This window comes from Triticum urartu, chromosome 4 (genome assembly GCF_003073215.2).
Source record: "Triticum urartu cultivar G1812 chromosome 4, Tu2.1, whole genome shotgun sequence".
NCBI lineage: Eukaryota > Viridiplantae > Streptophyta > Magnoliopsida > Poales > Poaceae > Triticum > Triticum urartu.
The window spans coordinates 60,713,071-60,734,365 of record NC_053025.1 but is presented as its reverse complement, the minus strand read 5'-3'; the positions used below and the strand labels follow the sequence as shown (position 1 = coordinate 60,734,365).

The 21,295-nt window shown below is 44.0% G+C and overlaps 3 protein-coding genes across 4 annotated transcripts; 1 reads left to right on the top strand and 2 right to left on the bottom strand.

The window, feature by feature from the left end:
- Positions 1-342: 342 nt before the first annotated feature.
- Positions 343-3,237, bottom strand: LOC125550664 (serine/threonine-protein kinase SAPK10). 2 transcript variants are annotated; one of them, XM_048713709.1, is made up of 9 exons: positions 2,698-3,237; positions 2,425-2,601; positions 2,258-2,311; positions 2,082-2,174; positions 1,793-1,885; positions 1,221-1,325; positions 1,046-1,144; positions 651-956; positions 343-599 (listed from the first exon to the last, which is right to left on the bottom strand). In XM_048713709.1, the coding sequence occupies exons 1-8, from the start codon at positions 2,872-2,874 to the stop codon at positions 669-671; spliced, it is 1,086 nt and encodes a 361-aa protein (XP_048569666.1). In that variant the 5' UTR covers positions 2,875-3,237; the 3' UTR covers positions 343-599; positions 651-668. The 2 variants fall into 2 exon arrangements, with proteins under 2 accessions (XP_048569666.1, XP_048569665.1); XM_048713708.1 differs by having other exon boundaries at positions 343-956; positions 2,698-3,236.
- A 9,153-nt stretch (positions 3,238-12,390) lies between these two features.
- On the top strand, positions 12,391-17,041 carry LOC125550662 (protein tas-like). Its single transcript, XM_048713706.1, has 9 exons — positions 12,391-12,629; positions 13,033-13,246; positions 13,327-13,422; positions 13,546-13,629; positions 14,115-14,275; positions 14,538-14,655; positions 15,777-15,912; positions 16,271-16,449; positions 16,560-17,041. The coding sequence occupies exons 2-9, from the start codon at positions 13,043-13,045 to the stop codon at positions 16,797-16,799; spliced, it is 1,218 nt and encodes a 405-aa protein (XP_048569663.1). The 5' UTR covers positions 12,391-12,629; positions 13,033-13,042; the 3' UTR covers positions 16,800-17,041.
- Positions 17,042-17,817: 776 nt separating this feature from the next.
- Positions 17,818-18,743, bottom strand: LOC125553540. The gene is made up of 2 exons (XM_048717309.1): positions 18,563-18,743; positions 17,818-18,460 (listed from the first exon to the last, which is right to left on the bottom strand). The coding sequence occupies exons 1-2, from the start codon at positions 18,725-18,727 to the stop codon at positions 18,266-18,268; spliced, it is 360 nt and encodes a 119-aa protein (XP_048573266.1). The 5' UTR covers positions 18,728-18,743; the 3' UTR covers positions 17,818-18,265.
- Between the last annotated feature and the right edge of the window lie 2,552 nt (positions 18,744-21,295).

The window sequence follows — 21,295 nt, the reverse complement described above, 5'->3', positions numbered from 1 at the left end:
GCCCTATCGTTGTCAGTCCACGATATGCTGAAATTTTAAACCCTGTCCCTTCTGAGTGTCTCGAGTATTGACTCCTGAATTTCACAGACAGAAAGATTCCACAATGGTTCATAATTTATTGACTCCTGAACTTCTCAACAGGTAAGATGAGCCCACGATATGCTGAAATCTGATATTAATATGCACAACTCAAATTGCTCAATAATATGAGAGTCTCTTATCTGAACCGAGTGCATATCTCAACACCTGGAGCCCTGCACGTAAATGGATACACTGAATCGTAGCAAGAACCACAATGCAGAAACACACAAACTCATCTGAACTGAAAGGTCGAAACGAAACTGATCAAGCTGTAGTGTCTCTTATTTGCCTACAACACATATACATGGTACAAAGATGATGTGATGACACGGGTTACAGATGATCTACCAGTTCTCAAATCAGCAGAGATAGTCAACACAGCATTGGAGCAACACAAGGTCACATCCAAAAGGCCAAACCGTTGTACTACAACATTGGAAGTACAGAGACCAACTAGTACAACAAAGTAACATTTGTGGGCGGGCTATCAAGCACCGCGGTACCCTATCCCTTCTGAGAGTCTCGAGTAGCTTGGCATCTTACGGTCAACTTATAGAAGAACTGCTTCGTCGAGAGGTTTTGCACCGTCACATAGCATACACTATCTCCCCGCTGCTTTCGACGTCGAGGTCGGCGTCTGAATCAAGGTCGTCCATGTCGTCGTCAAGGTCGAGACCGTCGTTCAGGAACTGGTTGATCCGAGAACCAGCCGCCGGGATGGTGGCCTCCGCCAGGATCTGCATGATCTCGTCCATGCTCTGCATCGGCTGTTCAGGCTCCTCATACTGGCTGCTCATGGTGCTGTCGTCCACCAGGTCAGCTGGGAGGTTCTTCAAGAACCACGGATGGTTTCTTATCTCAGGGATTGTGATTCTCTGCAAAAGTTATCAACCTTAAAATAAACTGCACGCAACAATCTAGTGACTCAAACACTACATGGTTAGTAGATATAAGTACTACTCACGGTAGCTGGGTTGCCAACGAAAATCTTGGCGATAAGATCTCGACACTCGGAAGATATGTGCACGTAATCTGGAATCGAGTACTGCACACTCAATATCCTCTGGCAAAGCAAGCTCATTAGTTTGTGATCAGAACAGAGATGGTCAAGAGATTAAGATAGCTATAAGAATGGGAACCTGAATTGTCTTCCTAAAATTCTTGGGCTCATCAGGATCCTCAAAGGGATATGCACCAACTAGCATAACATAGAGCGTCACTCCACAGGACCACACATCCGCAATCTTCATTTCATCGAAGAACAAAGGATTAGTGGCAGGTAGCTTGAGATGACACATCGCAGAGTCTAGTAGTACCATGGGATTATACATCATGCATCTCACGAATGGAAATCTTCACAATGCAAATATGGTTGGAGAAAAATGGGCATGAACATTACACAAAACAACAGGATCAGGATATCATGAAAAGTAATATTAACATGGAGCAGCAATATGTATGCTTCAAGGCCTTTAGTTTCAGAAACAAAAAAATTCGGACGTCACCGAGATATGCGGAATTTTGGAAATTCCGCGTATTTCAGAAATTATTTGGCATTTTGAATTTTCAAATTTAATGAATTTTAACCTAATTCAATTTTTTAATTTGAACTGGACTCGAAATTTCAGGGCTATAAGTATTTCATACCCCGCCGAAATATGCGAAATTTTCAATGAAATTTCGTTGAAATTTTAAACCCTGGTATGCATACCTTTCCATCATATTCCTTCTTGAGAAGAACCTCCGGAGCAATGTACGCCGGTGTTCCAACCGTAGATTTTGGTTGCGAATGAAGAACCGATGACTGCAAATACACGAAACAGGAATGAGGAATGAGTAGAATAACAGGTCGATACACTAGGACACAAAAACTACTAGGATGGCAAGCAGAGCATAAACCCCATTCTGGCATGTAAGCAGAGTAAATACTATGTTGATTGCTGAAAACTGAAAGCCTGCGCGACAGTGAAGCAAGTATCTTGTTTTAGTAAGTTATGTACCTTGGAATAGCCAAAGTCGCATATCTTGAGGCGAGGAGCCGTGCTCCCGTCCAGCAGCGTGTTCTCCAGCTTCAAGTCACGATGGCATACTTGCTTAACAAAAGACGAAACCATTTCAGTCGTAGCTACCGTAACAGCCTAACGAACTGTGGAATCGCCCGAAAAGGAAAGAGTACCATGGAGTGGCAGTAGCTGACTCCTGAGAGCAGCTGCTGGAAGAAGAAACGCGCCTGAAAAGTCAGAGGCTTGGGCGGTTAGTACAGTGATCGATCACTAGTAGTCCACGTATGAGAAACGGAGAACGTCATGGCGAAGGAAGGAAGCGGGAGGGTGATGGGCGGACCTCGTCCTCGCTGAACCTGCCGGCGTTGCAGATGCGCTCGAAGAGCTCCCCGCCGGAGGCGTACTCCATGACGATGGCGAGGTGCGTGGGCGTGAGGATGACCTCCTTGAAGCGGATGATGTTGGGGTGGCGCAGCGACCGGTGGTTGATGATCTCCCGCTGCACGTTCTCGTCAATCTGCTTACACGAACGCAAGCTCTTCAGCTCTGATTCCGTCCCGCGCAGGGAGACGAAGAACTAGCGATGCTCTGGTAGTAGAAGTAGTAGGAGTACCTTCTCCCCTCGCTCGATGTACTTGACGGCGACGAGCTGGCCGTCGGCGCGGTTGCGCATGAGGCGCGCGACGCCGAAGTTGCCGGAGCCGATGTCCTTGACGAGCTCGTAGCGGTCGCCGTCGTGCATTATGGGCATGTCCATGCCCGGCCCCACCGTCAGCGCCGCCCGGTCCATCCCCTCCCTCCCCTCTCCCCTTCCCTTCCACCCACCGCCGGCGCCGGGAGCAAAGCAACCGAGCTCGCTCCTCCCGTGACCCCGCGATCCAAGAGAGAGAGACACACACACCTTGCCTTCTCCCCTTTAGTTTAGTTAGCTGATGATGATGAGCTCCAGCTCCGGGGTGGTGGACTGGATTGGGCGGAGGAGAAAACCCACCTCGTGATCTCTCTCTATCGCCTCGCGCTTTTCACCCCGCGCCCACGCCCCGCCGGCAGCCTTTATTTCTCTATTAATAAAATCGCCGCGCTCTGGTTTCTTCTCCTCCCTGTCGCTCTGCGTGATCGCTCGATCTTTAAAATATTTTTCTCTCCGCTCTGCTTCGCAGGCGAACTATCCAGTTCCAGTCCGGTGGGGAAGACGGGCGGGGGGCGTGTCGCGTCCTCCTAGCCTAGCCCAGCCCAGCCCCCCGCTAACCGACGTGTGGGCCGGTGGGCGCTGGGCCCCGCGCGTCGGCCTTGTCACGGGAGGGCGCCGGTGGTGTGCACGTAAGCGGCGTCGGTCAATGACGTGCAGACCCGGCGCGGTGAGGTACGGGCGGGACCGGGATGTCGGTGTCTGTTGTAGGACGGTGGCGTGGGCGTGGGCGTGGGCGTAGGCGTAGGGTGGTGGGGGAGGCTGAAAATATCTGGAGGGGTGGCTGGAAGGCGTACCGCGTGGAGCACGGGCGACAGCCTGAACTTCTTCAGGTCGGTTAGTTGAGCGGACCGCCGCTCTATGCGTATCGGATGGTGATCGGGTGACGTGTTGTGCGCGTGGACGGCTCCGATTGATTTAGCGCTGTGGGCGTGTTCTCATTTCGGCACCAGCGGCTCGACTTGATCGGCTGACTCGCTGTAGCTAATGACTGCATTAGGTTGGGTCGGTTTGGTTTGCCGTCTTGACTAGGGCATCTCCAATCCAAAACCCAAACGGGCAACATTATTTGTCCGCTTATAAAATGTTTATGTTGGGACGTGTTCGTAAAACTTACTTTAGATCGGTGCGCAGTGACCTGACGCAAGGCTTTAAAAAATCCCCTGCTTATCAGCCTCCTTTTTCTTTTCTTTTTGTAAGTCGTTTTTTTTCTTCAGACATTGAAATGATTCAAATATCAATTTTGCAATACGATTATAATTCAAATACAAATGTTACAACTCATACATAAAAAAACTTTCAAATTACATAGCTTAAATTAAACTCCAATTTATTCAGACTCGTGCTCTATTGATTTTAATGAAACACTAGCAATGTTCCATTGGGTCATTTGGAAGTTGCGTATGAGTTTCTGATTACAAATCTTAAACTCCATCGCATCTTGTTCCGAGAGATCGACAATTCCAAGATAACTCATGTGTTCTACATTGCGAACACCCTCACAACATTCTAGTATTGATCCCTGCTAATGCCTTTAAGACCAGCTCATGTATTGATGATGAGTGTGAATTTAATGGGACAGGGGCTGGCCGTCGTCGATTTCAAAGTGATTGGTTCACAAATGATTTCTTGTTGGAATATTCATCTCTCACAAATCTTGCCTATTGCTTGCCTTGTTTTCTCTTTTCGAAGAAGCCAATTGGAAAGTGTGGTTCAGACATATTCACGGTCAAAGGATTTGATAAGTGGAAACAGGTTAACAATAGAAAAGAATGTGCTTTCCTCATGCATATGGCACTACTCCCAACTCAGCTCACAATTTTGCAGTTCTGTGTTATGAAAACCTGAAAAATAAAATGAGTCATGTTGATGAGGTGATTAGAAAATAAACTAAGAAGATGGTTCTTGATGCAAGACTAAGGCTAAAGACTTCCATTGATGCCATGAGGAGAATAATTTAATTTCAAACATTTAGAAATTTTAATACTTGATGTCTAATAATTATTCTACATTGATTGCATCAGGTGGTTAATGTTCCAAGCATGTCTGAGGAAATGATGAATCCGAGGATTCCAAGAACCAAAGTAATTTCAAGGAAATGATTAAGCTTTTGGCTTCTTATAATAAGGATGTACATGAAGTTCTACAGAATGCTCCAAGAAATGCAAAGTACACCTCACCAACTATTCAAAAGGAAATTGCTAGCATATTTCCTGAAAAAGTGAAGACCTCAATTAAAGAAGAACTTGGTCATAGCAAATTTTCTATCATGGTTGATGAATGTAGAGATGAGTCTAAAAAAGAACAGATGGCAGTAGTTCTTTGTTTTGCAAACATAGAAGGGGTGATAAGAGAACATTTTCTTGATCTTATTCATGTTAGAGACATTAGTGCTTTGACTCTCAAGAACACAATTATTACCATCCTAGTTGATAATGGGTTGAATGTGAAAGATATTAGAGGCTAAGGATACGACGGGGCTAGCAATATGAGGGGAGAGCGGAATGGGCTAAAAGCTCTAATTCTCAAAGAGTGCCCATATGCATACTATATTCATTGCCTAGCTCATCAACTCCAATTGGCTCTTGTTGCTGCTTCAAGGGAGGTACATGAGGTCCATAATTTTTCTCACCATGCCAATTTTATAGTAAATACAGTTAGTGCATTTCCCAGATGCAATGAGGAGCTGCTAGAAAACCAGGCTGTTGAAATTGCTAGAGAGATTGAATTAGGAGAGCTTGGCACAGGAAGAGAGTCCAATCAAATAGGATCTTTACAAAGGGTCGGGGACATGAGGTAGAGTTCCCACAACAAATCCATCAAAAGTTTGTTAAAGATGTTTACCGCAACAATTTCAGTGCTAAGAAGTGTAGCAGCTGATCGTTCAGCTACAAGGAACTCAAGAGGAGATGCTAGAGGTTCCCTAAAAATCCTAATGACGCTTGATTTTGTGTTCATTATACACCTCATGTAAAGAATCATGAAAATCACAGATGTCTTGTGTCTTGTGTTAGATTGTGTTTCTAACACGAAGGAGTTGCTTGCCGAACTGAGAGATGATGGGTGGGACCGTCTTTTTGAAGATGTAAAATCCTTTTGTGCGAAACATGAGATTGACATCCCGGAGATGGATCAAAAGTATGTCTCTTCCCCTATCTATCTATGATTATTTGAATTAAAATGTAGAGATTTAGTCACTTACCTACTTACTCATCAATGTCTAGATCATGCAACTAATTCATGTTTTTCATATATATTGCAATTTTAGATATGTTGATGTGACAAAATCTCGAAATGAGCATGAAAACACCACAGTTCTCCATCATTACAAAGTAGATGTGTTTAATGTTGCAATAGATCAACAAGTGATAGAATTGAATGATCGATTTAGTTCTCAAGTAACTGAGCTTTTAGATCTTTGTTCGTGTAACACCCTCGATGCGACTATAGCTCCCACGTGTTGAGGCACGACTTAGAGATATAATCGCATTGAAGGCATATGTCGCAAGTTAGGCAATCTTCACAACATCCCATGTAATATGATAATAAAAGGGGAGACAACATAGTTGGCTTACACTCGCCATGTCAATCAAGTGCATAAATAACATTACATCATCCAAACACTCATGGCCCGACTACGGCGCCAAAATAAAAGAGAACCCAACATGCGACAATGGTCCCGTTCACCCCCAACTGGGCACCACTACTTATTATCGGGAAAGGAAACATAGTAACGTTGAGAGTCTTCGTCGAACTCCCACTTGAGCTCATACGCGTCTGCTGGAGCGGAATCATCAGGTCCTGCATCTGGTGTAACAGTAATTTGTGAGCCACAGGGACTCAGCAATCTCGCACCCTCGCGATCAAGACTATTTCAGCTTATAGGTAAGGCAAGGTAAAATATAAGTGGAGCTGCAGCAAGCGACTAGCATAAATGGTGGCTAACTTATTCGCAAAAGAGAGCGAGAAGAGGAGGCAAAGCGCGTGCGAGAAACTAGCGAGCAACCTGCGCAAACATTACTCCAACACCGTGTCCACTTCCCGGACTCCGCCGAGAAGAGGCCATCACGATAACACACTCAGTTGATTCATTTTAATTAATTAAGGTTCAAGTTATCTACAACCGGACATTAACAAATTCCCATATGCCCATAACCGCGGGCACGGCTTTCGAAAGTTCAATCCCTGCAGGGGAGTCCCAACTTAGCCCATGACAAGCTCTCACGGTCAACGAAGGAATAGACCTCCTCCCAAGACGTTCCGATCAGACTCGGTATCTCGGTAACTCAAGACACTTCGACAGGTTAAAACAAGACCAGCAACACCACCCGAACGTGCCGACAAATCCCGATAGGAGCTGCACATATCTCTTTCTCAGGGCACACTCAGATTGTCTTAGGTACAGATAGGCCAGCCCAGAGTTGCCCCTGGTGGCCACCGGTAGCTGACAGGTGGACCAACACTCAGAGGAGCACTGGCCCGGGGGGGGGGGTTAAAATAAGATGACCCTTGAGTCTGCAGAACCCAAGGGAAAGAAAAGGCTAGGTGGCAAATGGTAAAACCAATGTTGGGCATTGCTGGAAAAGCTTTAATCAAGGCGAAATATCAAGGGGTTCCCATTATAACCCAACCGCGTAAGGAACGCAAAATCCGGGAACATAACACCGATATGACGGAAACTAGGGTGGCAAGAGTGGAACAAAACACTAGGCGAGAGGCCGAGCCTTCCACCCTTTACCAAGTATATAGATGCATTAAGATAACATGGCAATATAATGATATCCCAACAAGTAAATAAAAGATGTTCCAACAAGGAACGGCCTTCAATCTTCACCTGCAACTAGCAACGCTATAAGAGGGGCTGAGCAAAGCGGTAACATAACCAATCAACGGTTTGCTAGGACAAGGTGGGTTAGAGGTTTGACATGGCAATTTGGGAGGCTTGCAAGCAAGTGGTAGGCATCGTAGCATTGGCATAGCAAAAGAGCGAGCAAACTAGCATAGCAAAGATAGTAGTGATTTCGAGGGTATGATCATCTTGCCTGCACAGTTGTCAAAGTTGACTGGATCCTCGAAAGCAAACTCAATGGGCTCCTCGTTAGTGAACTCGTCTCCCGGCTCTACCCAAATAAGACAAACAAGCAACAAGGATACAATCAACCACGTGCAAGGCCAAGCAATATGATGAAATGATGATATGCTATGCGGGATGCGAAATGCAAGGTATGACAGGAAATGCATGAACCTGGTCTCAACTTGGAAATCCAAGTGTGCCACTGGAAAGATGAGATGAAATCGCTTGAAAACGATATAAAGAACGCCGGAATCGGAGTTACGGTTTGGAAATGGCAAGCGTTTCAAAAATGACACCGGTCTGCGATTTACGGCAAGTAGGCCTCTAAATGCAATGAAATGAACATGCTACAGCACCCAAACATGACAACAAAATACATGGCAGGGAAGTATTCAAGATGCTTAACAAAAGTCTAGCACTGAGCTACGGCCAAATCATCCATTAACAGATTCAAACAAGCATGGCAAAAACGCAAATGGTAAAACAGATCTCAGACTTGGTGAAATTAACACTTGTCTGCAATTTCAGATCATATAGCCCTCTTCGGAGCAACAAAACAATATGCTACAGGACCTGAACATGACAAAGAAAGACATGGCATGGAGCTACTCAACAAGCTTAACAAAAGTCCCTTAGTGACCTTGAGCCAAAAGGGATCACAAAATATACTAACAAGCACACGAACATAGCAAAAACATAATCAGTTTCCATACTTAGTGAAAACTGGGACATGCTGAAACATAACTCACGAAGGCATGTTTACGAGCTCGATGCGCTCACCACAGTGCAAGTCATGTCAAGACAAGCATAAATCCCTTAAGAAGGCACAAAATGCAAGCTAGACATGGCAAGAACAATGGCATAGCATGCACGGATCAACTACAACATCACCGGCAAAATCGCAAACAAGTTGATGATCTGCCCAGATTCGCAATGAAGTAAAAGTAGAGCTCGATTGACTCAAGCTAGGGTGCTCCATAATTGCAAACAAAGACATGGATGGATAGAACACTACAATATTAACAAAACTCCCTTACTGATCATCCTCAAAAGAGGCACGGATCACTAGGAAACAACATGAACATATGGCATCATGAGATAAACAACTCCAGGACTTAGTGAAATCACTAAGTCCCTGAAAACAGAATTAGCAAGTGCACCACTTTGCAAGCTTGCAAAAGTCACCACACACATCCTAAAAATACATGGGTTGCACCTCTAGAGAGATGACAAAACCCTTAACAAAACATATGTAGAACTCACGGGCATAGCATGCACACAAAAATCATGGCAAAAATGACAAAAGTGCTAAACGGAGTAGCAGATCTGACAATTAACTCAAGTAGCCCTCTTCTAACAGCATTTCGCGCATCAAGATGAACTCAAATGAAAATGATGCAATGGAATGAAATGATGTACTCTCTGAGATGAACATTTTGATATGCTATATGCATGAATCGGAGCTACGGATGCAAAGTTACGGGGCCTCGAACAGGAGCATATAGATCAAGAATTTCGGGACTTAGGAAAAAAAATGACCTAGGGTTACTGTTCACCCCGATCCAGATCTAGATCCTCCCGGTCACTGTAGCGGCGGCGGCGAGCCGAGGAAGAACGGTGGCGGGGCGAGGCCGAACGGCGAGCTCGCCGGCGCGGCGCGGCTTGGCGGCGGCCGGAGTAGGTGGCGGCGGCCGGCACGCGGCAAGGCGGCGGGGTCCTCCGCGGGAGGCGGCGGCGGCGGGTCGCGGCTCCGGCGGGCGGCTGTCGACGGCGGCGAGCGCGAGGGGCGCGACGGCGAGGCGGCGGAGCCGGCGACGTGCTCGGGCGGCGCGGGCAAGCCGGTGGAGGCGGGTGGCGGCGTGGGCCTCGGGGGCCCGACCTGGGCCTCCCGGGCCGGCGGCGGCGACGAAGTGGGGCGGCGGCGCGGTCCAATGCCGGCGTGACACGTGGCGGCGGGAGGCGGACCGGACAATGTCCGTCGGCGGGAATATGTCCGGCGCGCGAGAGGACGATTGGATCTAGGGTTAGGGACGAAATGAACCTGAGATTTCGGAGGAGGGGCTATAAATAGGCATAGAGGGAGCTAGGAGAGTCCAAATGAGGTGCGGTTTTCGGCCACGCGATTGTGATCAAACGCTCTAGAATATGGAGCAGAGTTGGGTGGGTTTTGGGCCAAATTGGAGGGGTGTTGGGCTGCAACACACACGAGGCCTTTTCGGTCCCTCGGTTAACCGTTGGAGTATCAAACAAAGTCCAAATAGTACGAAACTTGACAGGCGGTCTATCGGTAGTAAACCAAGGCCGCTTGGCAAGTATCAGTCCAATCCGGAAATGTTTAATCCCCACACACGAAAGAAGATAGAAATGACCATCGGAGGAGAACGAAGCGCCGGAATGCAAAACGGACAACGGGGAAAATGCTCGAATGCAAGAGACGAACACGTATGCAAATGCAATGCACATGATGACATGATACGAGATGCATGGCAACGATAACAACACACGGAGACAAAGACCCGAACCCGAGAAAATAAAATAACTTAACGTCGGAAACGGCAAGAGTTGGAGTACAAATAGGGAAAGTTACATCCGGGGTGTTACAGTTCGTCATTGGATCCGAGGCATGATGCTTTCAAAAAGTCAAAGATATGCACACTAGTGAAGAAATTCTATCCAGCAGATTTTTCTAGTCAAGAAAGAGATAGGTTGGAGTGCAAGCTACCACATTTTCAGCTTGATACATTCAACCATCCGGAGATCAAGAACTGCAAATCACTTGTTGATCTGAAAAAAGGAATAGTTAAGACTGACAAGTCTTCTGACTATCCAATGGTTGAGAGGTTGTTACGATTGGTGATAACTCTCCCAGTGTCAACTGTAACAACAGAGCGAGCCTTTTCTGCAGTGAAACCAGTAAAGACACGGCTTCGAAGTAAAATGGGAGATGATTTTCTTCGTCATTGCACGTTAGTTTACATTGAGAAGGAACTAGCAGCCAAGTTTAACTCCGAAGAAATAATTAATATCTTTGATACGGGTGCTCGTAAAGCGGAATTCAAATTGATAGATATGTAATCGTTTCTTCTTACTACAGAACAACAGACATATATTTACTATCTACATCTCCTAATATATACTATGGTATCTTATTATATATCCTATGGTTTTTTTGTGGGAAATCTATAGCTACTAATAAAGTACAGAGCGTTTCTGCCCGTCTGCCGTCATATTTTTTTACAAAAAAGCCACCCGCGATACCACATTAAGTGCCCTTTCTTTTTGGGGTTCAGCCCAATTGCGGCAGCCGCTATCTCGCGCGCCTGGGCGCTGATTAGTATTTCATGTTCAGCTGTAGTAGGTCCAGTTCGATCTGTTTTTCGCCTGTTAGATCCCTTGTTTTTATTATTTATAGAGAATATGTTAAATATGATTATACTATAACTTTGCAATCGTAACTCGGATTAAATAATTTGGATATGTAATTTGTTCAGAAAAAGGCTTAATTTTCAACTGTGCTATTATTTGTTCCTGGTAACCACTTTAAAGTTCCGTTCAGGGTATAAACTAAATTAACCTAATTAACTGTTATGGTGTTTTTTGGGAAATGCTAACACAATATAAATTTTATATAATCTTTATATATATGAATATGTTACGAGGGTCTATATGTATCAGAGGGAGTATAAATGATCAATTTCAATGGGTATATAGGGGTAATAAAAAAAAGAGAATAAAGGGTGTGATCAGTAGGGATAAAAAAGAACAAGAGAACTAAAAAAATATGAAGGAGAGAATAGCACAAATGAATTGATATTAATACCAAGGGTGTGGCATACAAGCAATGCAATAATAAAAAGAAATTAATACCAAGGGATGTGGGAGTGACACACATATATGTGTTGGTGTGCAGTGTGCGGCCGTTATGTGCAACAAAAATAAGAGCGTTGAGTTGTATGCAACAAATTAGGGTCGTTTCGCTCATACATAGACAATTAATTTTTTTAATCTTCAACCATATGCAAAGATGACCTAAAACACATTTAATAGAATCTTTTTATTGAGATTTTTCTCGCGGCTTGCTGCAGATTCCAAACATCGCTTCAACCTACAAATAATGTATTAGTATGAAAAACTGAAAATTGGGCTCTTTAAAATCAAAATAATTATACAAAAAGTATTGTATGTGTAGCATGCTTCTTAACGTATCACTAATATGAATTTCTGTTAGATCTTAGTGTGCGTCTCTCTGTCTGGCCGGGCACAATTCAGGTGTTGTTGGGCCATGCTGACAGATATTTTAGTCACGTCAATTATCTCCTCCGTTGCAACGCACGGGCATGTATGTATAACCTATGATTCTGGTGCTTTTGAGGGGGTACACTTTTTTCCAAATGAGCCGTAAAAGTCTCATCCTGGGCTGGGCTGGGCCGGGCCGGGCCGGTGCAAACGGATCCAGCAAGTGTTTACCCGTGAGAGATCCTGGGCCCTGCTTGAGAGAGTGCCTGGGCTTTTCTCAAAAAAAAAAAGAGAGAGTGCCTGGGCTTGGCATGCTGTTGCTTCCGCATCCACGAATCTTTGCCACACACGCACACTGTGTTCTGCGCCGTCGCGGGACGGCCACCTCATCCACCCCTACCCGCCTCCGTCACCCGGAGTTCAGGCAACCAACCTCGCATAGCCTCCTCCGTCCTCTCCCGGCGTCGCAGGCAGGGGACACCTAGCTTCCCACCATCCTAGCTGCCGGCAGCGGCGCTGAACTTGGGAGGCAACGACCTAGAAACAGGTAGCCCTCTTCCGTCTCTACTTCTCTGCGGTTCTCGATTCCGAATAAGCGCATCCGACTAAGGTTTCAAACCGTCCCATATGTTGTTTCCCCGGAAATTCTCGGGAATGCAAGTCCAGAAGCGCATGCTTATTTGTCAAATTATAAAGTAACCGAGAAATAGTAGGTATTGGGGGCAGGGATTCCAGATACTAGGTTTCAGGAGCTTATCTGTTGGGGTTCCCAATATTAATTTGTTTAGTGGGCTTGCCAGATCAAGAAATATAATTACATGTAAGGGTTTGGCTATGCATAATGTAGAATGTAGCCGTCAGGTTTTCTTTGTACTAATTCCAAAAATTGGGCACCTAGTGTTCCGCCGCTGACACGGAAAATGGTTGTTTGCTGTAATATGCATGAACAGGAGTTTCAGTATGCAACAAATGGCGCTATCTGCGTTCGTCACGACCCCCTCCTCGTCATATAGCAATAACTTACCGGGGTTGACTGCCCGCCGGTCTCAAAGATGGCACGCGAGACGCCTGCGCAGCAAGGTTCGAGCGCAGGCACAACAAGAGTTGCAGTATAAGAAGCTTGGAGATTCAGACCTTCTTATCAGCGAGATTACTCTTGGAACAGTATGTGCATAGCTGCAGATCATGTTGTATGTTGTTGCTACATTTCTTTTACAATCCGGGCTAATTCTTTGTTCCTTCAGATGACTTTTGGGGAGCAAAACACAGAGAAGGAAGCACATGATATGCTTTCTTATTCTTTTGATCAGGGCATCAATATCCTGGACACTGCAGAAATGGTCAGTGCAGAACTGTGTATTCTTTCCTTCCCTTTGTGGACTCTATTCCCTTATCCTCTGAAGTTCAATTCTATCAGCCATCCATGAATGATAGATCTAGTTTTTAATTTTTTATTCCTTTAGTATCCAGTTCCAACAAAGAAGGAAACTCAAGGGCGGACTGATCTATATATAGGCAGGTGGATGCAATCCAAGCCACGAGACAAGGTACTGTAAACAGGCCCAGTTGTTTATCACCTTATTCTAAATTGTTCAATCATGCCCGCTGCTTGGATTACCAGCAAATTCATGGACATGAGACTCTACTCTGTTTAATTAACTTGTTTCTATGTGTACATGATTCTTTTTTGTGATCTGCATATATGTTACGCTGATTCCCCACCCAAGTTGATGTCAGTGTTTAGGATTATTTTTGACGAAAGAGCAGCATTGAGCTGTTTTCATTAATGATATGGCCCAACAGATTAAATATAAACGTGAAAGCCTGGGTCTAGAGATTATGATCATAATAATAAGAATAAAGATGTTGAACAACAGAATAAATTATGGCCCAGGCTTTAGTATCAACAGACCCCAGATTTTCCATTTGTAATGACATGTTTGAATAGTGTCATTGAAAGTCTGAAATATATTTTTTTAAATTGAGAAAGCCTGAAACATGACACTTGCACGATTTGATTATGTGTATCTAGGTGATTCTAGCCACCAAAGTTTCTGGTTATTCAGAGCGATCTACTTATCTTCGGGATAATGCAGAGGTGGTACGTGTCGATGCCGCCAATATCAAGGAAAGTGTTGAAAAGAGTCTTTCACGTTTATCTACAGACTACATTGATTTGCTTCAGATACACTGGTTAGTGTTTCATTTTGAAGATTATTCTTGCTTAGGCATAACCTGCACCTTTTTTTGTCCAGCTCGAATGCATGCACAATCATTGTCAGAGCCAATATTCATTATATTAACTTTGTCAGATGTTCATTTGTTCATGAAAAAAAATTCCAACTTATTATCAACATTAGGGAGGAGGTTATTTTTGTTATATTGATATAGTTTGCTTCTTTTACCTTGACGAGGAAATCAACCCTGCCTCCAAATGTTTCTTTTATGTCTTTAGGCCCGATAGGTATGTGCCAATATTTGGCGAATTCAGTTATAATTCAACCAAATGGAGGCCAAGCGTTCCATTTGAGGATCAATTGAAAGCTTTCCAGGAGCTAATTGATGAAGGAAAGGTATTATTTTTTAGGCATTTTTCGAGAAAACACAAAAGCCTTGTGTGATGCATATTTAGCTGATATTTTTACAGAAGAGAAATAGTTAAAATTACAAACCCTCCCACCAATCTTCGGAGAGGAGAGAGTCTCCATAACCACCTAAACATCTAATGAACTACTCACAAAATGCCACAGCTCCAATTCCTGCTACAAGACCTAGAGATTACTCATAAAATTCAGCTATGCCTCTTCCTCCCGCAAATGCCCAGAGTTTCAAATCCTGATGGATGAGTGCGGTCAGAGCGCCAGAAGAAACCTGCAGGTGAATGTTGTTGAACACCCCTTGCGTTTCGTTGCTTCCACAAACTCCAACAAGGCAACAAGTAATCATGACCATGGAGTTGAAACCACGCCATTTTCCCTTGGGAATCCTCTTGCGAGTGCTGCACTACCAATCCTCCAAGTTGTCAGTAGCAATCGGAACATGAGAGGCATCACAGTGGGCAGCCAGGAAGCAGTTGGAGCAAACCTGACGGGCATAAATGCATTGCATGAGGATGTGATCTGTTGTGTCCTCCTCTTGGTCACAGAGATTGCAGGGTGAGGGATGATCTTGTAGGCCTCACCGTACGCTGTGATCAGAGGTCCAGATACGGCACTGCAACGCCAGCCACATGAATATTTTGCAATTGAGTGGAGCGCAGCTTTAGAGATGGCGCTGGCCAAAAACATGACATGCAAACATACTGCTAAAGCTTGTTTGTAAGCTTAATAGAAACAGGTTACCATTTGATTTCGACCGCAAGAAACATGAGATGCATTCTGACCTGTTGATAATTGCAAGAAGAGCTTAGTCTTTGAAACCGCTGCATGAAACTCATTATCCGGAATGGCGCTGCTAGTCTGAACTTATCTTGTTTGAGCTCCCCTTGTAAGCTGGTGTCCCCTTTGTGAACCTGATTGTAAGAATGCTGCCAATGGGAGTTGCAATGAAAGCCAGGCTTAATGCCTTGTTTCTAGAAGTAGCTTATGATCATGTTCTTATTGCATTTTAGAGGCACATTTAAGTAGTTCACTCACAGCGTATTCGAATTGCAGACAAGAACAATTGTTGAAATCACTTTTATTGTCTGTTCTAGGTACGCTATATCGGTGTTTCCAATGAAAGCTCATATGGAGTAATGGAGTTTGTACAGGCTGCCAAACTTCAAGGACTTCCAAAGATTGTGAGCATCCAGAACAGTTATAGTCTAATTGTGAGATGCCGCTTTGAAGGTGAAACAGATGGCACCGATCTCTTCAGTCTTCACTAGATTCATCAGAATTCTGTTTATGAGGCCCTTGGTTCTAAATAACTGAGATTTTCTACCTTCTCTTTTAGTCTGAAAATCAGTTGCATGTTATGTCAAATAAATACAAACTGCTGATAAGTATTTGCTGACAACTAATTTCTTTCCTGCTTAGATATAACTGAAAAGAATGAAAAGGCTTCCATATAACTGTGTTATAATTTTGTTAAATTGTGCATTTTGCATATTCTTGAGGTGATGGTATCAGAGTGCTGGCTTTTGAGTGCCCAGCTTAGTGTGTACCTAATATGCTGGACCTGGCCTTCATGTTTATTTTGTCACAGTTGATCTTGTTGAGGTCTGCCACCCAAATAACTGCAATGTGGGGCTGCTTGCCTACTCCCCACTGGCGGGTGGCGTTCTCAGCGGAAAGTATCTTGATGCTAACTCTGCTGGTGCAAAGAGGAGCAGGCTGAATCTCTTCCCGGGATACATGGAGCGCTACAACGCGTCTTTGGCTAAAGTATGGTTAAACACTGCAACTAACCATTCAGAACTAAAGTTTATTAGTTTCGCAATTTTCTGAGGGCGGCGGACTTCATCCTCATTTACTTCCTATTGCCTTTGTTTCAGGAAGCAACGGACGAGTATGTCAAGCTTGCCAAGAAGCATGGGCTAACACCGGTCCAGCTTGCCCTCGGCTTTGTGCGTGACCGCCCTTTCACAGCTAGCACCATCATAGGAGCGACCACCATGGATCAGCTAAAGGAGAACATCGATGCATTTACCAGCGCTCCGCGGCCTCTGCCACCGCAAGTCTTCGATGACATTGAGATTCTTTTCAAGAAATACAAAGATCCAGCAATCCTCTAGATGTTCATTCACCTTTTCGCTACAAAGGACACCAATCCTTGACACGTACAAAGACCTAGCAAGAGGACATGGATTACGCAATTTTGTTCATGTTTATTACACATTGCTTTGTTTCTTTCAACTGATATTTCCCAAATGTGTATGTTTTTTTTTTTGAAATATATGTGTACAGATAGTATATCTCGGAGTAAAGAATGATGCTACATATAATCAGCTATTTTTTCTCTAAATTTTTTAAAACAGGGAAATTTACCTAGTTATCATATCATCACCTATTTGTTCTTTATTTTTTTGTAAACAGGGAAATTTCTAAGAGTTATCAGTCCTGCACTCTGTTGCCTGTTGCAGCGGATTGGTGTGGCTCCGTGCGTCGTTGGTGTTCCCCTGTGGTGTCAACGTGATACCGGCTGTGCGGCGGCCCGTATCCTCCATGGTGAAGCGGCTAAGAACATCTTCAACAGCACCGGCTATTGTGTTCTATCCCCCTGTCGATGTGAACATACGTCTCCCAATGAAAGAATTTTTGAAAAGTCAAAGCTCATCAACTCTGATCAAGTTTGACCAACTTTGTAAAAAAAAAACTCTGACTAAGTTTGTAAAGAAAAATATTTTCATCTAGAATGCCAACACTATCATTAGATTCATCAAAAGACGTAGTTTCATATTTTATATATTTGGTATGTAGATATAAATAATGGGTGTGTCTAGGGCACATCTAGATGTGCTCTAGTTATTGCACATCTAAGTGAGTGAATCAAGCATAAAGAGAAAAAAGAAAAAAAAATATTCACACGAATCTCAATGTAAGATCAATGACATAGGACTTAGATGTGCAATACTTATGGCACATCTAGATGTGCTTTAACAAAACTGATAAATAATTTTCTTTACAAATTTGGTCAAAATTTGTGACTTTTTTAAAAATCTATACACGCTACATTATGAAATAGAGGGAGTACAACGTGTTGTTTGATCCATGGGTGAGCCCGTGTCAGTCTCAGTGTGTGACGTACTAGCAGTGTGTTTACTATCAAGTGTGGTGCTTATCTCATCCCGAGCTTTCCACTGCTATTTTAATATGTTTTTTATTTTTCCAAGGAGACTTATTTGTCGAGTTTCTGTCTGGAAACGAAGAGCGCAACCAGCACATGCCATCACTCACCATCCATTCTAACTATGCCCACGGTGCCCTAAGCACACGCGGCACGTCGACGATGTTATGATCATTGTGTATGTAGGTTTTATTATTCCATGACAAACGCACCGACATTCAATTAGTTTGAATGACTAGAGAGAGATGCACTGGAGACTCATCAGCTGCAAAACTTAGGCATGTTTGGCTGCCATACACTTGTACACACTGCCATATTTTCATGCCACAAATCTGGGTAATGCCATATACTATCTTTCTAGCGGCTAAATTGATCGCTACGCTTGTGGTAAAAGCGGGCTAGCTACCAAACAAATCAGTGAAGCACGGAGGTAGATTGTGCCGGAGGGTACGCAGGCTGCGTGCTGACCAAGTGAAACACGTTGGCGACAGTCAAGGCGAGCATTACCATCAGAAGCACCATGAACGGTCTCGTTTCGGTGTCACCGTAGGCGTTATAGGCTATCCTCATCTGATTCACCATGCACAGCCACACAACGGCCAAGAACTCCTGCAGAATTCAGTTGGTTACACCGGGCAAATTCAGTTTCAGTTAGCACATCGACCGCATCACGACTTGCTATTTTTTGTGGGGGCCTTCGTGGTTAGTTACCTGGAAAAAGCGCCGGCAGCCGGATGTTTCCACGCCCCCATCGTCCGCCGGCGACGCCGTGCCGCGTTCTTCGGGTGCGCCCTTCTCGACGTCCAGCAGCGGCGCCTCCTCCGTCGCCTCGCAGCCGGACGCGTCGCACGGCGTCGAGGAGATCCGCTGTGCCATTGGGGGAAGAGAGACGGCGACGAGCGGGGCTTTACCCTAAATCGACCTCGCGTGCGAGTTAATATCGGAGACGTGGGCACCATGAAAATAATCATTAGGGCTTTAAATTAACAGGTTTGCTATTTCACATCTAGATGTGAAATAGTTATCTCACATCTAATTTTCTAACCACATAATTTAAACATCAAGATTCGTATTCTTTTGTCCTTTTTTCTTTTTGTTTCTTTAGCATTTTTTTCCTTTTGGTGTTATTTCCACACGCGTTGCCCATGTGAGGAGACCCCCCGTAGTGGCATGTAGGCCGTTCTTTGTTTTTTCACTGCCTTGTGGTCGTGGGTTGCCTCGGCGTGGGCTGCAGCCACGAGTAATTTTTTATTTTCTTTTTTGTTTCTTTTTCTCTTCCCTTTTTCTGTTTTAATTTTTTATTTATTTTGTTTCCAATTTGTAAACATTTAAATTCTGCAATTTTGTTATTTTCTTTTTTCAATTCAATTTTTTTCTTTTATATTTTTTAAATCATGAATTTTTTTCATTGTTGTTAGTTGACTGTTCACGATCAAACAGAGGTGTTGTCAATTTTTTTATCTCAGTTGCAAGATCACACTCGACTCACTACTGTGGTCCGAGATTTTTTTTGTCCCTGTTGCAATACCACCCTTGACTTGCAACTAGCCCTTGACATTTTTTGTCTCAGTTGCAAGTTCACCCTCGATTCGCAACTGGGGCGCGACCATTTTTTGTTCTAGTTGCTAGTCCACCATCGACTCGCAACTAGGGCCCGGTCTTTTTTTTAGTTGATAGTTTAACCTTGACTCACTAGGGTTAACTTTTTTGTCCTAGTTGCAAGTCTATCATCGACCCGCAAGTGGTCATAACCTTTTTTGTACCAGTTGCAAGTCCACCCTTGAATCGCAACTTCGGCCTGACCTTTTTTGTGTTAGTTGCAACTCCACTCTCTAACTTGCAATGGGGTCCAACACTTATTTTGTCCTAGTTGCAAGTTCATCCTTGACTCGCAACCGGGCTCCGACCTTTTTTTGTCCCAGTTGCAAGCTCACCCTCAACTTGCAACTAGGCCCATAGTTTGTTGTTGTCCCAGTTGCAAACCCGCCCTTATCTCGCAATTGATAATTCTTTTGTTTTCCATCTCAGTTGCAAGTTCACCCTCAACTTGCAACTCGTATCATTGTTTTATATACTTCTCTTAGTTGCAAGTCCACCCTCGACTCGCAACTAGGGCGCGACATTTTTTTTTGTTCCAGTTACAAGTCCATCCTTGACTCGCAACTAGGCTCTGACCTTTTTTTTATCCCAGTTGCAAGTCCATCGTTAACTCGCAACTGGGCTTTGACCTTTTTTTTGTCCCAGTTGCAAGTCCATTGTCAACTCGCAACTAGGCCCATAGTTTGTTGTTGTCTCAGTTATAATTCCACCCTCGACTCGTAATTAGGCACGTAATTTGTTTTATCCCAATTGTAATTGGGCACGTAATTTGTGTTCAAAAAATATTCGATAATTCAAAATTGTTCATAATTTGCAAAAAGGGTTTCAATTAATTTAAAAAATGTCTTCTAATCTCCACCCTGTACTGTGTTCTTAAACATTTCCCGTTTCATTAAATTGGCAGCATGTAATGGTTGGAGTGGTAGAAGACGTTGTTCCCAAGATTGAGGTCTCCAGTTTGATTCATGTGTCGGTTAGTGCGTCAACTGTAGTTTTTTGGTAGCGCTCCAATCGGCCAGATTCCTGTGTTAGGTAGCGTGTCACTTGTAATTCTTTTTAGCGCTCCAATCGGCCAGCCCGATGAAAGAAAGAAAAAACAAATAGGAGAACAAAGCGGTGGGCTGGATCAGAACTTAGATGTGAGATATCTCACATCTAGATGTAATATAGACAGACCCTTAAATTAAATTAGTAAATATGCAAGCGCAACGCATGTTAATATTTAGGCAATATATTAATTGCACGCGGATATTAGGTATGCTATTATTTGTCTGTTAATTCTAATATTCTATGGTTAGTGTAATATTTGGTACGATATTAATTGCACGTTAAACACATTTAACGCTCGCCATTGAAGCAATCTAGGTCGTTGAATTACTTAGTTCGATGGCCGAAATCAATTGGATCTGTCTCTTTGGATCTTTTATATAGAAATATAAATATATAGACATATAAATATAGATATAGATATATATGCATGGGAGGAGATACGAGGCAACTGGCAAGGGCAAACAAGAAAAGTTAAGATGATCAAGTAAATCACGCGGAACATATATTTTTTTGAGCATCAGTACAAACACAAGCGCTCATATACACGTGCATACACTCATCCCTATGAACGCACACACGCACACCCTACCCCTATGAGCACCTCCGAGAGACTGAGCCGGCATATCATCTTGAGATTTACGAAGTCACCGTAGGCGCCTCGTCGTCGACGGGAACGTCTCCTCCCACTGAAAGCGCATCGCTGGAAATCCTGAAATAAATCCAAGAATAATGCGAGCACCAGGATTTGAACTCTGGTGGGTTGGTGATACCACTGTCCACCTAACCAACTCAACC

What these genes read in the sequence shown, in the direction of transcription:
- LOC125550664 (XM_048713709.1), bottom strand. Translation starts at nt 2,874, where the DNA reads ATGGACCGGGCGGCGCTGACGGTGGGGCCGGGCATGGACATGCCCATA. An exon ending in TCAGCTACTGCCACTCCATG is followed by an intron (nt 2,175 to 2,257) that starts GTACTCTTTCCT and finishes TCTTTTGTTAAG; the next exon opens with CAAGTATGCCATCGTGACTT. An exon ending in ATTTTAGGAAGACAATTCAG is followed by an intron (nt 1,145 to 1,220) that starts GTTCCCATTCTT and finishes TTGCTTTGCCAG; the next exon opens with AGGATATTGAGTGTGCAGTA.
- LOC125550662 (XM_048713706.1), top strand. Translation starts at nt 13,043, where the DNA reads ATGCAACAAATGGCGCTATCTGCGTTCGTCACGACCCCCTCCTCGTCA. An exon ending in GCGAGATTACTCTTGGAACA is followed by an intron (nt 13,247 to 13,326) that starts GTATGTGCATAG and finishes TTGTTCCTTCAG; the next exon opens with ATGACTTTTGGGGAGCAAAA. An exon ending in ACAACGCGTCTTTGGCTAAA is followed by an intron (nt 16,450 to 16,559) that starts GTATGGTTAAAC and finishes CCTTTGTTTCAG; the next exon opens with GAAGCAACGGACGAGTATGT.
- LOC125553540 (XM_048717309.1), bottom strand. Translation starts at nt 18,727, where the DNA reads ATGGCACAGCGGATCTCCTCGACGCCGTGCGACGCGTCCGGCTGCGAG. An exon ending in GCTGCCGGCGCTTTTTCCAG is followed by an intron (nt 18,461 to 18,562) that starts GTAACTAACCAC and finishes TGAATTCTGCAG; the next exon opens with GAGTTCTTGGCCGTTGTGTG.